Source organism: Microcebus murinus, chromosome 16 (genome assembly GCF_040939455.1).
Source record: "Microcebus murinus isolate Inina chromosome 16, M.murinus_Inina_mat1.0, whole genome shotgun sequence".
Lineage (NCBI taxonomy): Eukaryota > Metazoa > Chordata > Mammalia > Primates > Cheirogaleidae > Microcebus > Microcebus murinus.
This window is the reverse complement of record NC_134119.1, coordinates 4,151,921-4,169,896: the sequence shown is the minus strand read 5'-3', so window position 1 is coordinate 4,169,896 and position 17,976 is coordinate 4,151,921. Positions and strand designations below refer to the sequence as shown.

Sequence of the window (17,976 nt, the reverse complement as noted above, 5' to 3'; positions counted from 1 at the left end):
TAGACATCTGACAGGCACCGTTCAGATTTCCATGCCAGTCTGAGGATGGAAATTTCTGCACAAACAGCAGTGATTGAGCCTTCCCTGGTCACAGGGTGGGCCTCCGAGTTGATAGCTTATCAGCAGAGGGACTGAAGGAAGCCTTTCTCCAGGAAGGAGGGTTACTGGCCATGCTGAGGGGGCAGGCTTGCTTCCAGAAGGGGTTCCAAGGCCTAGCCCAGGAATGTTGCTGAGAACTGCCTTGTACCAGGGCCCTTCTTTCATCTGTGATCTGTGCAGAGCTAAACTATGCCTTCCAGAATCTTCCAGAACTGAAATTCTCTGAGTGTGTGGGCCCAAATTCTTCTACCGAACCTTAGACTCTTCTGTCTATGTCTGGGATTAGTGTTCTGAGAGTTGGAGGGGGAAATGAATTTTGCATTCTTCGTGCTCAGGGATGAGCACATGACAAATCTGAGATGTGGAGATTTGGCCTCGGGGCCCCCAGGCCCCCTTACCTCCCTGCAGGTGGCTGTGTTCTGTTTTGTTAATCCCATTAGCTGGCAAAGGCTTATGGGGCTACTCTTAAGGGACATTTGCATTTTAATAAAGAGCTCTATGAAGCCAGAAAGCCCACAGAGTCACATTTTTAACGGTGGGGATCCTCAAGAGTAGAATTTTAACAGGAAGCATTGGAAAGGCACAGGGGAGGGGCATCTGTTGTCCCAGCCTGTGCCCCCACTCTCCCCAGCCCGGGTCTGTGGCTGCCTAGCAGCCCCCAATGCAGCGAATTGGCTTTCCTCCCCTGTGACCCCAGAACGGGGGACCCATCACCCCCACTCTCCAGGTAGCAGTGTGGTGCCTTCGCCATAGCCCACCTGGCAGCAGACATGCCCCCCACCCCATTCAAGTGGCAGAGCCAGGTTCTGATGGCTGCCTTTGAGCTGCCTGCCAGCACAGCCTGACAACGAGGAGCCCTGTGTTTTTCTCCAGCGTCCCTGGCTGCGACACACAGAACAGTCAGTAAATAAAAGAGGCTTGAGTACTGTAGGGTCGCTTTGCTGTCTTTAAAAAAGAAATACAACGTGTGGGGGGTGTGAAACAAAGGAGTGAGGAAGCCAGAGGTCAGGCCAGTGAGCAGCAATGCAGCCCTGTTGTTTATATGTGAGGCAAACAGCCCCCAGCTGTCCTGCGGTTATAGCCTTAGGAAAAACAGGGGCTTAGTGGCACTTGGGTTAATTTCACACCTTAGCTTAGAGTTACTCAGAGGTGTATTAACGACTGATGATTCCATCGAGGGAGATTGCCATCTTGACTTGCCAGATATTAGCATATCCTTATAGAAACCCGGAAGCCTGCCAATTAAATTCCCCAGTGTCACTTAAAAGGGGCCTTTCTGAGATGCATGATCTTTAGGAAAAGGAAATTAAGCTAATTTTGAAAGCTCCTGACACTTCAGTTTCCTTAAAATGTAAGTAGTTGAAGGCTAGGATGAATATTATGAATTCCTCCCGTAATATGTATTTTGAATATATGTCATGGATTCTAATGGCACAGCTCACAATTTCTCAGGGCGTAGGTTCTTTCTTTCTTTTTCTTTCTTTCTTTCTTTTTTTTTTTTTTAATGTTACCCATCACATGTTCTTTTCAGAAAGTTCTGTGATGGCTAACAGGATTAGAATAACATTGTCACATAATGAGATGAGACTTTAGAAAGACCCCCTACATGCCTCATATCCACAATGCACAGGAAGTATCCCCCATTGTGGCTGGGTAACACCAAGCTAGGAGGAGGGCATTTCATTATGCATCTAAGTTATAGCTCATTTCAAACGCACAAGCACACTGCCGGCGATGATACTAAATACACAGTCATGCTTTCCCTCTGAGCATGAAAAGCGTTTGGATTTTATCTTCCCAGATCCAGAAACTCTGTACTTCCTTCTAAATAGCTTCCTGCTGTCCCTTAGAGAAGTCAGTGGGGAGAATCAGCTTCCATGTTTTGCTAAATTGTGTGCCCTGACAATGACTTGTAATTAGGAGACCTTGCGTGGATCCGAAGCCCAGAGGCAGCTGCCACCGCCTGCCACCGCCGCCTCTGCAGGTGAAAATGGCCTTGCCAGCACCTTGCTGCAGACAGGCCAGCTCAAAACATCGATTTTCTCCCCACCCTCCCAAGGTTAGGATTCTGCTTAGAACTCTCTACTTTAAGCTAAAATTTCCATCACTAAAGGGCCTGATTTAAGGCAGAGAAAGGACCACTTTAGCAAATGAGAGGAGACAGGAAGAGGTTGGAGAGAGAGGGTCATTTCAACAGCAGCAAAACTCGGCCGTGCCATTTTCACTGACAGCACTTTAATTATGATGAAAGAACAAGATGTTTTTTGGTTTTTACAGAGGAGGCTCATGGTGGGGTCGGGGAGAGGGGGCCTTTGAAAGACATGTGAGCTGCCGAGGTACAGCCTGCAAAGCGGCTGTCACTGAGGACTGATGGATGGACTTGGGGGTGGGGAGCAAAGCCCCCCCCCCCATCCTGTGGGGCCAGCCTTGCTGCCCGCAGCCAGGGTTAGACTGTCAATAGGAAGGGCCCAAAGGGCAGAACTTATCAACCGGCTGCTGCTGCCTTCTCCCTTTCCCTCCCTGGGGCATGTTTGTGCCTCAGAGGGGTTTCGGGTGGTCTCGCTCATGGTTGTTGAGAATGGCGAATGGCGTTTCAGAGTCAGGTGCAAGGTTCAAATAGACATTCAAGGGCCTGAGGACTGGCGTTCTAATGGCAGAGGCCGGCCATGCTTTAGGGATGGGGAAAAAGCTGAAAGCCAGAGGTAGAGAAGCTATATTCAGCTCCTAGCAGAAATAGAGGAAGGGCCCGTTTCCCCTTCCCACCTCTTAGCCTTGTCTGTGATCCCCGCTCTGACCTTAGGCACTGAGTCTGCAGGAGGCACCGTGGGGTTGCTGTAACCCCCAAAGGTGGCCAGGGCACCAGGGCTGGCAGTGTTTAGAAAGAAAAGTGAATCCTAGACTGTTTCTCACAGCTGGAAAGAGCCTTAGTGCCTGGGAACAGGAAGCAGCTAAATGTGCCCAGGTTAACAGTGGGGTCTCCAGGGATGAAGGGGGCTTAGAGATAAAAAAAAAAAAAAGACATAGAAGGTGCATTATTTTGCATTTCCCCTCACCTCTTTGGCTTTAGGGTTCTTTTATGGCATGCTGCATAAAGTGCAGGCTGCTTTGAGAGCTTCCAGCACAGAATCACAGAGCAGAAGAGCCGATTTGAGCCTGCTCCTCTCGGCTGCTTTTGTGCAGCCGAATCGCACAGTGTCTTTGTGAGAAGTGATGTCGCCACCAAGAGAGCCCCACCGCCTCAAATTAAACACTGATTAGCGTTACACCCCCACCCCAGGAGATATGCCAAGTGGCAACTTCCCCGAACAATTTATGATTTTCTGGGATTCCTTATTCCCTTCGCTAGATCGTGGTGCTGCTGGCGACACTTCTGATTCTGATAATTATTGATGGACAGCTGGTAATGAAACAGGGGGGTGCTCAGGGCTTTGTGCTGGTGAATTATGGACATTTACGGGTAAAAGCACTTCATTCCTTACACTTACTGAGGGGATTAACAAGCAAAATACAACATCTGCAGTATCTTCTGGGAGGAGGCAGTGGTCTTGAAATCACAAGGCAGTACTGCAGGGATACAGAGATTTCTCCTTTCCCCAGAACAATTGCAGTCTTCCCTTCGGAGCCAACTTGAAACGCAAATGTATCCCCTATCTGCAGGTACAGTGATTCTGCCTGCCTCAGAGACGGAGGAACAGCGATCTCGCTGATTTTAATGGACTAATTTAGGGAAAAACACTTGAAAAACATGTTAAAGCCCATTTTTCTCCTTTTCCTTTTGGAAAGCAATATTCAGAGCCAGCAGTTCAGTTTGGAAGGAGAAAGATGCAAGGACAGCACCAGGCTTATGACCCTCTAGCTGCTTAGATATTTTTTTATTTTAGAAAGATTTTAGTTTGGAGAAATATAAAAAAAAAAAAAAGCCAGACAAATCAGATATAGATGTTTGCCGAGCCTGGAGGTCAAAGGAAACCCACTTTAGGAGATCATGCATTTTCAATGTCAGAATAAGTAAAGTATTTGAGGTTTTCATCCCCTCTTAAATATAAATAAGTACTTTGGAAAAGGAAAATATTCAGGCTTTTGAGCAAAATAGTGAGGCGATCAGTTAATGTGAGGTGGTGGTGATTGTAATCATGTCTGAAGAATTGGACTCATTTTTCATGTCAGAATTAATATTGTTGAGATTAGATGGCTTCTTAATTTAGACCATTTACATTTTACAGAGCATGAAAAAAGAGGGAGGGCTCCCAGCCACTTTCTGACAGTGATAAAGCCAAATAACCAGGAACAATATAACCTTAGAAAGGTCTGTTCTTTCCGTTGTAGCTTTGCACCGGCAGGTTTTTTGAGTCATTTAGCACAACCTGAAGACTCAGATTTTCATTGCTAGAAGTATGTGATGCTTCCTACTATTCCAATGGCTTTTCATTGCCCACAAATTTCCTATTCTGCTGACCTTTTTGGCTTGAGTTTTTGTCTTCTTGACACCAAGAAGTGTCTCAGGGGCATAGCCCATTTAGATTCTCTTAGCTGGAATTTCTCCTGATCTCTCTCTCAATGCAGCAAAAAGCCAGGCAGGTGGGGTGGGGGGATAAGGAGAGGTAGAAGGGGTGATAGCTCCCTGACATGTCCCCTTTCCTGCTTGTCTTGTGCAGCTCATTTCTATTTGTGAACAGCTCTGCCTAAAGAAAGTATTGATATCACCCCAGATGTTGTTCCCCATCGATCTTACTTATTTTCCCTCTGGGATGATCAGACCTCCAAAGCCCAGCCTTAAGCCTTTATTTTTATGTTGCAGTCACAGACCTGGAAAATGTGTTTTCAGCAGTTTGCCACAAACTGAGAATTTCAGGGGCTGGGGGAGATCGAGAATTGATGACTTAGATTTATTAGTAGCCCCATTAGGCAGACCTAGAATTCTAATAATGGGTCTTTGCTAGACAAATCAATGTCATGTTTCTGAAAGGAAAAGAGTGACAGCTGGTTGATTTCACAGAATTATCAGGTATTAGGAGGAAGGGTAAGCAAGGGTTCAATTACTATAAATTACAGTGATTTTTTGTTTGTTTCCCGGGGAGTTTCATGTTGCTGGTAGTTTTTTGTTTTGTTTTTTTTTTTCATTTGCAGATTTGCTATTTTGCTTTACATGTTTTAGAAATTAGGCATCTATTTTTTTCTCTCAAAATCTCTTCTACTTGTGGCATCCATTTTAGAAAGTAGATCTTTGCTGTAGAGTTCTATCCTGTAGACATGGTCTTTTTTTTTTTTTAAACAAAATTCCCCTCTCTGCCTTCTCTACCTCTCAGTAAATCTAGTGGATATATAGTTATGCCAGGTTGTGGAAAACATACCTATTTAACACATTTGAGAATGTGCAAGGTAAATGAAATATATAAAGGTATTTTATACTGAAGATTAAAATATTAAGTCTACTTGGGGATTATACTAGGTATTCAACATTTTGGGTTTTTTATATTCATTCAGCTAAGTCATGGCATTGCATTGAAATGATGCATTTAAAATAATTACTGATTTAATTAATAGAATACTATTTAAGAAACTTACTTTTCAGCCTGAGAATGATTTTAAATTACTCTGTTCTGATGTGCCTTCCAGAGGCGCGGGTTAGATAGCATCAGGATATGAATTTTGGGTCATTTGGGTTTTTCTGGACTTGGGAATGCTGCTAATGGTTATAAGTAAATGGAATATTCCTTTAGCCTGGAGATGAGATGTCTCTGGGTCCCAGCTAAGTTTTATATCAACTTCCTTTGTGTGGTACCTTGACAGCAGATAGGAATCCAGGGTCAGCGAAATGGACTGAGGAAAGCTTCGTTTAGGATCACTCTTGGCGCAACAAAACATAGCCTAGCCTTCTTCCTTCCCTCCCCAGACCAGGACGTGCCATGGGGACAGTGCAAGTTTGTTCAGGCTGGGTTTTGGCATTTCAGGGTCGCCTTCTTACTGACCTGCTGACCTCACACCAGAACCCCAAGGGTGGGTGTAGAGTCCGCTTGTCTTCCCTTGCTGTTGCCAAGTTCTGTTGAGAGTCAACTCCCACATGGGTACGCACTGACTCTCACCTCGGGTTGGAGCAAGGAACCCAAGCGAAAGCTTTGCCCAGTGGGTCTCCACACTTCAAGGTGTTCATATCTTCTGGATGTGAAGGGCTAATTTTCCAGAGTGTTTATTTCTTGGTGTTAGGTCACTGCAACCCTGGGATAAAAATAGGTATAATTAGCATGTTACAGATTAGACCCTGCATTTCTAACTTTGTGCCTCTTCCTCTAATAATACCAATTTTGGTGACACATTTCCTAGAATCTTGGGCTTGCTTCGATGGCTAAAATCCTCTACGAGCTGAATGTTAGGAAAGACCTGTTTGCTTTAGAACCTAGAAAGGTTTGGTCACAATTAGATCTTCTCTTTTCCCTACCTTCCTGGACGTTGCAGGTACATCTCAGTTTTCCTGTTTTTATGACCAGGGAACCAGGGCTCCATTCTCCCTCAAGGCTGACATTTTCGTTGAAGGCTGAGCACACATGGTCTTCTGAGCCTGTGGCAAAGGCTCTTTCTTGCCTGGCTCTAGAATCCTCACCAGTTAATTGCGGAAAAATTTGAGTTAGGCATCATGATTTCAGCCGAGCTGGGCATACAACAAGTACACCTGTCACTTGAGCCAGTGTCCAAAATTCTGCCCCATGGATCACAGCTGTAGCATTATTTTAGCATGAGCAATTCAGTATTTAATGTTCCTTAGGAAAAAATAAATCATTCCAGGCTGCTACTGTTCACCTATTAACCCTTTGAGGATTTTATGGTGGTGGGAGGGGAAAGTAATCCACAGTTTGCTTGGCTAATGGGAATAGTACCCTCTTCTTCCCAATTCTGTCCTATAAAAGACCATTTTCTTACGTAATGGAGAATGGAAGCTACAAAGACATCCTCTTGTTCTGCAGCAGCCACAGCCTTCCAGAATGAGAAGTTAGCCACTTTCTTTCTTCCTCCCTCCCTTCCTTTCTTCCCCTTTCTTTTTCTTGCTTTCTCTTTTCTTTTCTTCTCTTTTCTCTCTCTCTTCCTTCCTTCCTTCCTATTTTGACCTACATAGTACAGGTACTGCTTTCTACAGTTGATAGCTTCCGTTTCTTTCTTCTTTCCATGGTAGCCTGTCATTGTTGGCAAATCTTAATTTACAATTAAGTACTGGGAAAAAATTCATCATTAATCAGACCTTCTCATTTTATGTAAATGGCCCCTGAAAGCAACACACATTTTTATTCTTTCCTCCCAGTAGCTGAGACCTTCTGTCACCTGGGTCTTAATATATGAATTGGCCGTCTGCAATTAATCTGCGTAATACTAATCCTCTGAAGGCCGAGTCTGTCTGCCTTCTGAAAGAAATTGGCTATATTTAGTTTTTAAAGCAAGTCTGTTTTGTGTTCTTTGTAAAGTCAGCGACATTCTTTCAATTTTTTCGGTGTAATTAGCACAAAAGGAGCCGTAATCTGAGAAGGTAGCAGAGAGGAAGGCAACTGAGAGACAGGAATGTTCTGGAAAGCTGGGAGAGGCAGCTTTCCCAGTGCTGGGCAGCGTGTGGAGACCCCGGGATGTGGCTGTGGGCAGAGCTGAGGTCTGTAGCGCATAAAAACATCTCTTTTTCATCTGATTCCTGGACTGGTTGCAAATGCTTGATGCTTTGGCTGAACAAGTTTCTCCTCCCCGTAACTTTCAGAGGTTGGCAAGGCCTTTAGGAAGACACAGTGCCATCTGGGCTCTGCTGGTGCTGGGTGGGCTGTGCACACCACCAAGCAGTCTATAAACCACTGAGCAGGACAGTAGGAGCATAGCCTCTGGGCTGCCCGGCAAACACTGCCCTTTGGCCAAATTGGGGCTAAATGGCAATTATGCAGAAGCAGGCTGGGGTAGCATGGGAAGGAGAGTTGCAGCTTGTGTGGAGCCACCTGGAAAGGAGGGGTCCACTTTCCTCATGGGGAGCTGTGCGGTGTATGCCCTGATGGTTAGTTCCTCCGCAAGGTAAAAAACCCAGGGAAATAGGTGGAGCTAAATTACAATTGCACATTTTTAAATTTCAACGTAAAGGTGTGCGAGCAAACACACAAAGATGAAAAGGTACCTGCATTTCTAGACGAATTAAATGAGTGACTAAGTATGTCACATTGATTGCTTAATTCCAGGTTTACCAACAGCAGATGGGAGGAGGGACAAAAAAGAGGGGTTTCAGGTAGGCAGGCAAATGACACCACGGCCCAGTTGGAATCCCAGTTGTCCCAAGCCGAGGCTGTTCACTAATTGCAAGGCTGTTTGAAAATGATCACATACAGTTCCTTGGTAGGTAAACAAAGTAAAAACTGAAGATGGAACGCTTCTATTTAGCAGTTGTTTCCTTTGTATATATCCACACAGCAAACTCTAATTGTATGGGGCTAAACTTGAAGAATTGAATAGGATGAAAAATAGCCTAAAGTCTTTAAAAGCAGAGAGGTTCTTCTTTCACCTAAGGAGGTTTTATTAGAACTTCAGACCATTTGATTGGTTGCACCATCACATCTCTGGTGCGCCAACTCATGTTTCTTTTTCTTTTCTTTTCTTTTCTTTTTTTCTGTTGTTATTTGTGGAGTAAGATGCTGGATCCAAATGTCATTTAAAGAAGGTACCTTGTAAATAAGAACAAAAATGAACTGGCCTGTGCCTATTTTTAACTAGTCTTGCTGCACTGTTGCCCATCCTGGATGAGTTTCCATCTTCAAGGCCAAGTTAAAAGTTCTAAGCAACAGGTTTTCCCATTACCTTAGTCCCCATGAAAATTTTTCCCCCAAGGGAAGTGAAGGATATTTTAGTTTAGGAAAATTAACTTTCCTGCTGTAGAGTGATAAACTCTTAATTTTTTTTTTTTTTTTTTACTCAATTAAGATCTCTATTAAGTGGCCCCATAGGTCGGTTGTTGATGTTGACATACCCCTAAGAGAATGGGGCTTGCTGAATCTCCTTCCTGGGTTTTACTTTTAGTTTAGCAATTCATTGTTTATGTGGCTGCGCTCAGCAGGTGGGCCTCCCTTTTTGGGGTTATTCTGGTGGATTTGTCTTTCCCTCCTTTGTTGTCTATCTAGAATCTTCAACCAAAATTAATATGTATATCACATGGTTTAGGTTTAAGTATTAAAAGGAGCAAAGTAATGCAGATAGTCTCTTTTTGTTAGCTCCCCAACCCCCTTTAAGGTAGATGGTGGCTTTGTTAAAAGTCTATACCCACTCACACTGGGGCTCATGGAGATGTTGTAAGGAAGACACCAATGGCCTTGGGAACTGGACCCCCATGGGGACAAGGACATTCCTCTCATAGATGATGCCTGCCCATAAGGGTCAAGACAGATCAAGAAAGGCTGTGGAAAATCCCAATTGCCTTCATATTGTGCGTCACAGTTTTGCGTAAATGGCTGAACAGCATCTCAAAGTCACTGGCTCAAGAAACTGGGTCTAAACACATTGGCCAATGATGCATCCCCACATTCTGCTTGAATTAGAGTATGTTCTGAATTAAAAACAAATTATTTTAAAATTAGCTGATGGATAGTAAATAGGGAAATTTCATATGGCCAGGTAGTGAATTCTTCAGTAGTTGACTTCAAGACTCCTGAAGTGAAGTTTTACATCACGTTTAGTTTTGAATACAAGTTTGGGTTACTTTGTGATTGAAGTTACTAACTATAGTGATATGACAAGAAAAACAATGCCCTGGATAATCACTACATTATATTTTTAAGAACTTTTATCATCCTAAGTAATAAAACCTTCTTGCAGGCATTACGTGGGACTAGGACACGCTTGTTACAATTCCTACTTTCATCATCTACATGGCATAGACTTCAACATTCATTTGCAATAACAGTTTCAGTAATTCTAGTTAATGAAAGTGCAGAATGTGCTTTGAAGACAAAAAGTACCGTGGAAGTGCTAAATACTATTATTAAAACCTTACAGCCAAAGTTTTTGTTTCGGTGGAAACCTATTTATTGTTTCCAAGGCTATTATAATTATATTTTCTCTGGAAAATAACTTTAAATGACCCCAACTAATGAAAGGCCAAGGAGAACACTCTTGTCCAAAAATTGAATTACATCATTAAGTATAACAATGTATTTAAGAGTCTAAGCTGTAGCAAGTCTGTTGCTTGCAAAAGCAGACAAGGCATTCTCAGAAAGAGGCAGAAGAGCCAAGGAACATAAACTCCATCCATAAATATGAAGCTTACAAGACCACAAAATTCAAACCTCGACATGTGAATTCATCCTTTGTGTAAAATGTGGAATGCTGGAAAGAAATGTTGCTAGGCCATCTCTCTGTGTAGTGTGTGACACCACCTGTTTAACCAAGTTGTATTGTTAGGTGACCTAGTGTTTTAGGTTAGGGATTGTATTATTTTCTCAACTGTTTGGCTTTGGCATGAAGCAAGTCACCTGAGCCAGGGACCTGTGCGCTCCCTGGGCGTTTTATACCCAGGACATTCTAGCCCATTGTCCCTCTCTAGAGCTGGAAGTTTCCATAACTTTCATCTCTTCCTGAGCCGAATGAGAAGCCCCTTCGTAAGAATTATGCTAATGAATTATTCCTCTCTCAAAGCATAAACTTAAAACAGTAATGACCTATTAAAATAAATTATTAATTAATCTGAAAATGCCGCACAGGGTAGCCTCCAAATCTGAAAGACTTTTTAAACAATTACAACTTTTAGGGCCTGGGGAAGTAAAATGCTAGGCCAAAAATTGTAGATAGTGTCAGTTCACCATACCCATTAAGTAAAATCTCTTCTTTTACTTTGTGTCCAGTGAAAACAGAAAACTCAACAGACCACAAACCAGCTTGTGTTTCAGAGCTCTTGATGTCATTTGCTTACCTGTAAACCTCTGGTTCCACCTGCTGCCATTTATTTACAAAGTAAATGCTTTATTTGTCCATCAGTAGTTAGTCATAACAAAATATAGGTGAAACCTACACTGAGAAAATTTTTTTTCAAGGATGGCCTGATAGATTAGGAGTTGAAAGGAGTAAGCCTGACCTTGTGTGACACATTTCTAGGATGGTGATCCTAATTGTGCCCTGCCTAGAACACATGTTAGTATGTGACACAGGGCAGTTTCACTCCTTTTAAAGTTCAGGTGTGCTATTTATCTAAAAGGCAAAGGTGGTAACCCAACTCGGAGATTTCCAAATAAGGAGACTGTCCATTTTATTCATTTGTAACTATGTAGCTATTGGCATAAGTATCAAGGTTGTATTGGTTACTATTTACCTTGTACCTCTTAAATACAATGTATTTGTGCTTGGCCACTTTGGAAGCAGGAAGTCTTTGCTGTTGAACAAGTGGAGCATAACAAAAATTTCTGGCCTGTTTCTCTCTCTTAGAAGTCTTTATCAATGTTTAAAAACGACAGTTGATGAATCAAATTTAACCAATAAGTTTTTATTTAATATATGAAACTTATGAAGCTTGGGCCCTGTCTTCAAGTAGTTCTAATCTAGCTGGTGAATGATAATGGTCCCGTCTCTTCAAACAGCCTTGAAATACGGGCCTGACTGCTGAATTTTCATATGAGCACATCCGGGTGTATCAGTTAAATATTTTTACTTCGTTTGGTTAGGTGAAAAGTATCAACCTAGGTGCTTTTTTGAAAAGAAAGTGTATTTTTGTGTGGAAGAGAGATCAGGATCCAGAGTGTGACAAAGACCTGGCTTGCGTTGAGCAGTGAGAACAGCAACTTTTGAGCAGTTTGAGAAATTCAGGGGTCTGCAGGTGATGAGGGTGTAATGTCAATGTTTTGCTTCCTGTTCTTAATTCCAAGTGTTCTTTGGTGATGTTGAATAACCCTCTGTTGTCCTTTCACTTTATAAAAAAAGAGGCCTTGTAGAATGGGGCTAGAGGTGTACCTGAAGGGGCCAAGGAAAATAATATGTGGCATCTTCATCTGTCGCACCTGTTCTTATTTGAAGCTGAGTGGGCGAGGAAAGGGAGGATCTCAATGGTCCTGTTGAGTGGGTAACAGTGTCTTTTCATTTTCAGGGGACAACTTAAAACTATATCCAACAATTCACTCTAGGCCTCTGGAAGTATCAGTCAACCCATATCCCTGGGGACTCTTAGATAGTCATAGGCAGACTACTTTTCTCAAACTTCCCAAGTTACAAGTCAAAGTGAGTCAAAGTTGGAAGACAGTTGGTGATTACTTTGCACATCTGGGTTTACTGGCGCGTGGGTCTGAGTGCCATCCAAGGTCAGCACCATGTCTTTGCCTGATTACTTGGCCATCCTTTTCGCTTGGGCACATGGTGGGCCACACCAACCTGCATGGACCGAACATTTATTGAATGAATGAATGAATGAATGAACTGTACCCAAGCAGATACACTCCTGGCAGCACGGGGTCCAACTGGGATCCCAGGAAAAGTGGGCAAGTGGTTGAAAGTGTAGTGTCCCTGCCCTTAACCCAGTTCTCTATCACATCCTAGTGTGGGGATGAGAGAGGGGGCGGGGCACTTTAGACTTTTGAAACAATCCCGAAACAAGTTCATGTTCAATAAACTACTTTTCCCTTCGTTCCAGAGTCGCCGCGGCGCCCAGGCCGGACCACCACCTCTCCCACCTGGGAGGACGTCCAGTGCACAGACTTCACAGCTCTCGCCAATGTTCCTTGGCTCTTCTGTCGCCGGCGCGCTGCCTGCCGCCCGATTCTTCTATCGATGCTAGTTTTGCGCGCCCATTGTACTTTTCTCATCAGAGGACCCGAAACTCCGTCCGCGAGTCGCAATTAGTTAGAATTAAGCTTGCCGACACCTACCTCCGCGGGCACGCGCCGCTGGGAGGGAGGGGTGGGTGGCGGACCCGCGCGCACTGACCGGGAAACCGGAGGTAAGGAGGCGCGCAGCAGGGGTAAGCGCCGCCCTGGGCTACACCACTCACCGAAAATTGGGAGGCAGGTCTGGGAGGCGGGGTCGAGAGCCCACCGTCTTGGGCGCTCTCGTGCCCCCCTCCACAGTGCCCCCTGCGCCCCCTACCCACACCCGCACTGTCCCCGCACCGGCCCACACCCCTAGGGTGCGCGGCGGCCCATTTGGGCGCGTCCTCGGTGGGCCGATTTTTTGCGCTTCCCCTTCGGTTTATAGGGGCCGCTGCTGTGGGTCCGTCCTCTGAAGAGGCTGGGGCGTCATCGGGCCGGTTAGAAGCTCTGCTCCCCGGCAGGGACACTCAGTCGCGTCGGCACCGCGGAGCGGGCTGCGTCAGGTGGCTGGCCCGGCGCGGCTCCTTCGCTCTCCGGCTCGGGGCTGCGGCACCGCGGCTGGAGAGAACTCTTGTCCCGGCGCGGGGCTGCGGCGGGCGGCAGGCAGGCACTGCCTTGCGTGTGAGTGCACCTCACTCACATGTAAGTCGAGGGGCGCCAGGGCTTCCCGCAGAAGTGCGAGTCGCCCGGCTCGGGCAAGAGCCACCGGGGCCGGGACAAGGCAGCGGCGCCCTGCGCTGCTGTCCTGCCCCGTGCCTCCCGGGCAGCCCCCAATTCTCTCTCTTTTCTCTTTTCTCTTCTCCATTGGCGTGCCCAACAGCCTAACCAAGGAGCACCTGAGGGTAACAGCAAACTCGTGCCATCGCGCCTTTTCACTTTTCTTTTTTGAGTTGTTTGACATTTCTTGGTGTTTTTAGTTTCTTGCCGTTGTTGGGTGCTTTTGGTGTGTTCTCACCCCTTTTTCGTTTGCTCATCCTTTTTGGCGCTAACTCTTAGGCAGCCAGCCCAGCAGCCCGAGCCGGGGCAGCCGCGCTCCACGGCCCCGGGGCAGCGCGGCGGGGACGAAGCCGAGACCCCCGACACGGGGCGCCCGGGGGCTGGACAGCCCAAAGCCGGGGACAAGCAGAGTGCCCAAGCCAGGCGGGAGCCAGGCTCCCTGAGGTGGCGGCGGCACCATGCTGAAGATGGCCAAGAAGTTCAAAGCCCGGGTGTCGGACAGCGAGAGGAGGACGGCCGCGGCGGTTGCAGACGTAGCTGCCGAAGCTGCCGTGGCTGCTGCCGCGTTGGCCGAGCCGCGAGAGCCGCTCGCCCGAAAGCCCCCGACGCCACCCAAGAGCTTGGCGCGGGAAGACCCCTCCCGGAAGTTCCTGTCCGAAAAGGAGCGCAAGAAACTAGAGAAGAAGCTGCTGGAGCAGCAGAAAAAGGAGGAGAAGAAGAGGGAGAAGGAGAGGAAGAAGCTGGAGAAGATGCTGAAGAAGTCCAAGAAGGTGCCGGAAGCCCCCGAGCCGCCCCGAGGCCCCATGGCCGCCGGCGCCGCCGTCGAGGAGGACGAGGGCGCCGCGGCCGGCGAGGGCGCCGCCGGCGGGGGCACGAGTAGGGCCTGGGCTCAGTGGGAAACCGACGAGGACGACGAGGATGATGACTACTACGCGTTGCCGCGTGTGGGGGGCATCGTGTGGCGACCCCGGGCATTCAAGTCCGGGGTGCTGAGCGCCCACCTGCCCCTCGTGGTGTTCCTGATCTTCTCCGTGCGCAGCCCCTCGTGGGTGCTCAGCTTCCTGCTCCAGAGGCGCACGGAGCGGGGCCGTGGCTGTGGCTTCGTGTTCGGGGCGACCTGCTGCTTCAGAATGTTTCTGGGCTGCGCCTTCTTCTCCTTTTGGAGCACCCGCGCCAAGCGCAGGGGTCTTGGCTACGGGCGCAGTGGGGCCAGGGGCGCCTTTGGCCCGGGCTATGGAGCCCGGCGCCGGGGTCGCGGGGACGATCGGTTCATGTAGTCAGACCCCCCACCCCCCACCCCCCCACCCCCAGACACCACCATCGCTGTGTAATGTGGAGTTTTATTAGTATTTGTGTGTGTGTGTGGACACATTTTCCTTTTCGGTTGCTCTGTACTTTGGTTCGTGCTCGCCTCGCTTTTTCCACACTCAGCTCTCTGGCTTGCTCTGTCTCTCTCTTCTTTTCAAAAATGTTCCTAAGTCCGGGCGCACACTCCCTCCCTCCCTTTCCGCCCACCCCGGCCCCTCGGCGGCGCCCGCAGGAGGAGGGGGAGCGAGGCTTCAGGGGCAGCTGGGCTACGCGGCCCGGGGGGTGGAGCGTTGGCGTCGTGCGAGGGGTCGTCACTGGCACGGAGACGCCCCCTTTCCCCCCTCGGCCCGGCCCGACTTGGGCCTGAGCCCGGGGGGTGGGGGGCGTCTCCCGGCCCGTCCCGTCCCGGGCCGGGAGCCGGCGGAGGGACCCCCTTCCCGGGCACCTCCGGGGGGACGCCTCCCTCCGCCGGCTCCCGCCCTCCCGGCCGCCGCCGCCGCTTCGGCGGCTGCTCCTCATCCCTCCTCCTCCTCCTCCTCCTTCCACCCCCCTCGCCGCCGCCGCCTCCTCCTCCCCCCGCCTCCCCCCGCCCGCCGCGGCGCTTTTTGGGTCGGGGCGGCGACGGGGGCCCGGGCCGAGGCAATAAGAGCGGCAGCGGCGGCGGCGGCGGCAGCAGCTCCCGCAGCTCCTGCTCTGGTCCGCCTCGGCCCGGCGGCCATCGGTCCCCTCGGCTTCGGCTCGAGGGGCGGGGAGCTGCGCGCGCCCCTCGGTCCGACCGCCACCACCTCCCCTCCGCGCCCGCGCCCGCGGCCCGCGGCCCTCAGTCCTCCCCGCGCCCGGCCCGCCCGCCCGGCGCTGTCCCGGCCCTCCCGGCCCGCTTGAGGCCGCCCGCGCCCGCCGCAGCCGCAGCCCGGCCGCGCCCGCCGCCGCCATGGGCTGTCTCGGAAACAGTAAGACCGAGGACCAGCGCAACGAGGAGAAGGCGCAGCGCGAGGCCAACAAAAAGATCGAGAAGCAGCTGCAGAAGGACAAGCAGGTCTACCGGGCCACGCACCGCCTGCTGCTGCTGGGTAAGGGCGGGCGGGGGGCGCCGGCCGGCCGGCCCGGGGCCCCGAGGGGCGCCCTGCAGGCCGCGCGCGCCGAGCCCACCCCCCGTCTCGGGCGCGCGCTCCCGAGCCCGCTGCCCGCTCGCGGGCTGTGTCCGTGGGGGCGAGGCCGGAAGGGGGACCCCGGGGCGCAGATTTGGCCGGGCGGGGCCCAAACTGGGGCGGGGGCCGCGGCGACGCGGGCGTGGGTCCCTCTCCCGGCCCGCCCGCTCCCTGTGTCCCTGCTCTCGCTCGCTCTCCTCGCGCGCTCGCTCTCTTTCCTCGAGGCCTACACGACGCCAGGGGCTGTGTGCGTGTGGGGGAGGGGAGGCCCACGGGCTCCCGAGACTGCGACAAAAAGAGGGTTTCGGGGACAGGAAACGGGGTGGCGGGCCGAGGGAGGGGACCCGCCTCCTTAGGGTGTGTGACTTACTGGGAGAGGGACAGGGGCGAGCCAGAGGGGCGAGCAGGGGAGGGGCGGCGCTGGGGGGCGCCGTGGCGGCCGAGGGGCCTCGCCAAAGGAGGCTTTGGCCAGGGAAGTGGCCGAGGGGGGGCGGGTGACATCAGCCCCTCGCGGGGCTCGGGCCGTAAAGGTGGTGCAGCGGGGGGAGGGGGCGCGAGCGAGTCGTGGCGCCCGAGTGGGGGAGGGCGCAGCCGCTGGGCGCGACTTGGTGCGTCTCGGGCAGGACACACTGTGCGCGGAGCAGACGTGTCCCGGGCCGGGCCGGGCCGTGGAAGGAAGAGGAGAGTCGAATAAAACACAGACCCCCCCACACACAAAAAAATGCATAGAGTTGGTACGAAAAGTGCCCAGTGAAGCCAAATGACACGTCATTTTACAGTGTGACCTTTTTTTCCCCTTCCAGACTTGCAGGCTTTTGAAAAGCAAAGAAGAGAATTAATTGTAGCAGCTGCCCCCCAGCAGCGGCCCCCACCTCATTTTAATAAACCATTAAAAAACACATTTTCCTTCTGGTTGGCCACATTGCGAGTGCTTTGTGAAAAACGAAAAAACAGAGACATTCACAAATCATATAAAACTGGAAAATGACATTTGTCTGTAAATGGCTTCTTGGTCTGGAAATGGCGTTTATTTTTTTGTTTTTTTGTTGGTTTTTTTTTTTTGTCCTTTTCAAGGTGGGTGGGGGGGGGAGAGGGGTGGGGTGGGGGGGGTGGGGTGGGGTGGGGTGAGAGCGCTCTAAGGAGAAGACTTTTATTCCAGGTGGGAGAAGAAAAAAGACATTAATTAGTTGTTTGTCAAGTGACATTTGGTTGTTTGGTTTGGGGTTTTTTTTCTTTTTTGATTGTGATTTTTCCTCTTTGACCAAAAAAAAAGTTAAAGGAGATGGCTTCTCCTCCTTTTTTCTTTAAGGTGCTGCTTTGGGAAAAAAATAAAAGCAGCATAAAAAATCATTGAAATGACCAAAATTACACACAAGCATTAATTAGAATGAAAGTTTTCCACTTCCTTGGTAATTTGGCTATCTGAATAAATTTGTCAGTTTGCTAGGTTAAGACCTAGTTCATGGTCACATTTCAACAAACTAGCTTGATTATAAGGAATAAAATGTAAAAGTCTGGTTTTTTTCTTTGGTGGTGTTTGGTTTGCTCTTTTTTGGATAGGTCACGTCTTTGTTCTCCTGGGTCAAGATTTATAAAAGCAGAAAATAAGTGAAAATAAGTCTCTCTGGTGTTTATGCATTTGCAAATTCAGTTATTAAATGGTACATATATTGAAGTCTCGTCTGAAACTTTTAAAGGTAGAATTACGTGAATATTAATATACATGGGACTTGATTTCAAAGTGTAAATCTGGAAAAGTCTAGAATATTTCCCATGAATGCTATCTTACTATCTGAATACTAATTTAAGTCAAGTGTGATGCTAATAGTACCTTAAATTTCTAACACCTTTTGTGCAGTAATTGCAAAGTCTCCACTTAATTTGAGACTGTTACACCGAACACACCTTGCATC

General features: G+C 48.8%; 1 protein-coding gene across 6 annotated transcripts in view; it reads left to right on the top strand.

Annotated features, from left to right (window-relative positions):
* GNAS (GNAS complex locus) overlaps positions 1 to 17,976 on the top strand; it is a 65,105-nt gene that overhangs the window by 32,152 nt on the left and 14,977 nt on the right. For 3 of the 6 annotated variants that reach the window (XM_012770436.3, XM_076010836.1, XM_012770434.2), the window contains exon 1: positions 15,545 to 15,985. The exons of 2 other annotated variants lie outside the window; for them this stretch is intronic. In XM_012770436.3, coding sequence (XP_012625890.1) covers positions 15,847 to 15,985 — 139 coding nt within the window. In that variant the 5' untranslated portion in view covers positions 15,545 to 15,846. Of the gene's footprint in view, positions 1 to 15,544; positions 15,986 to 17,976 lie in introns of those variants that run through there. One more of the 6 variants, XM_012770433.3, reaches the window with a different exon arrangement.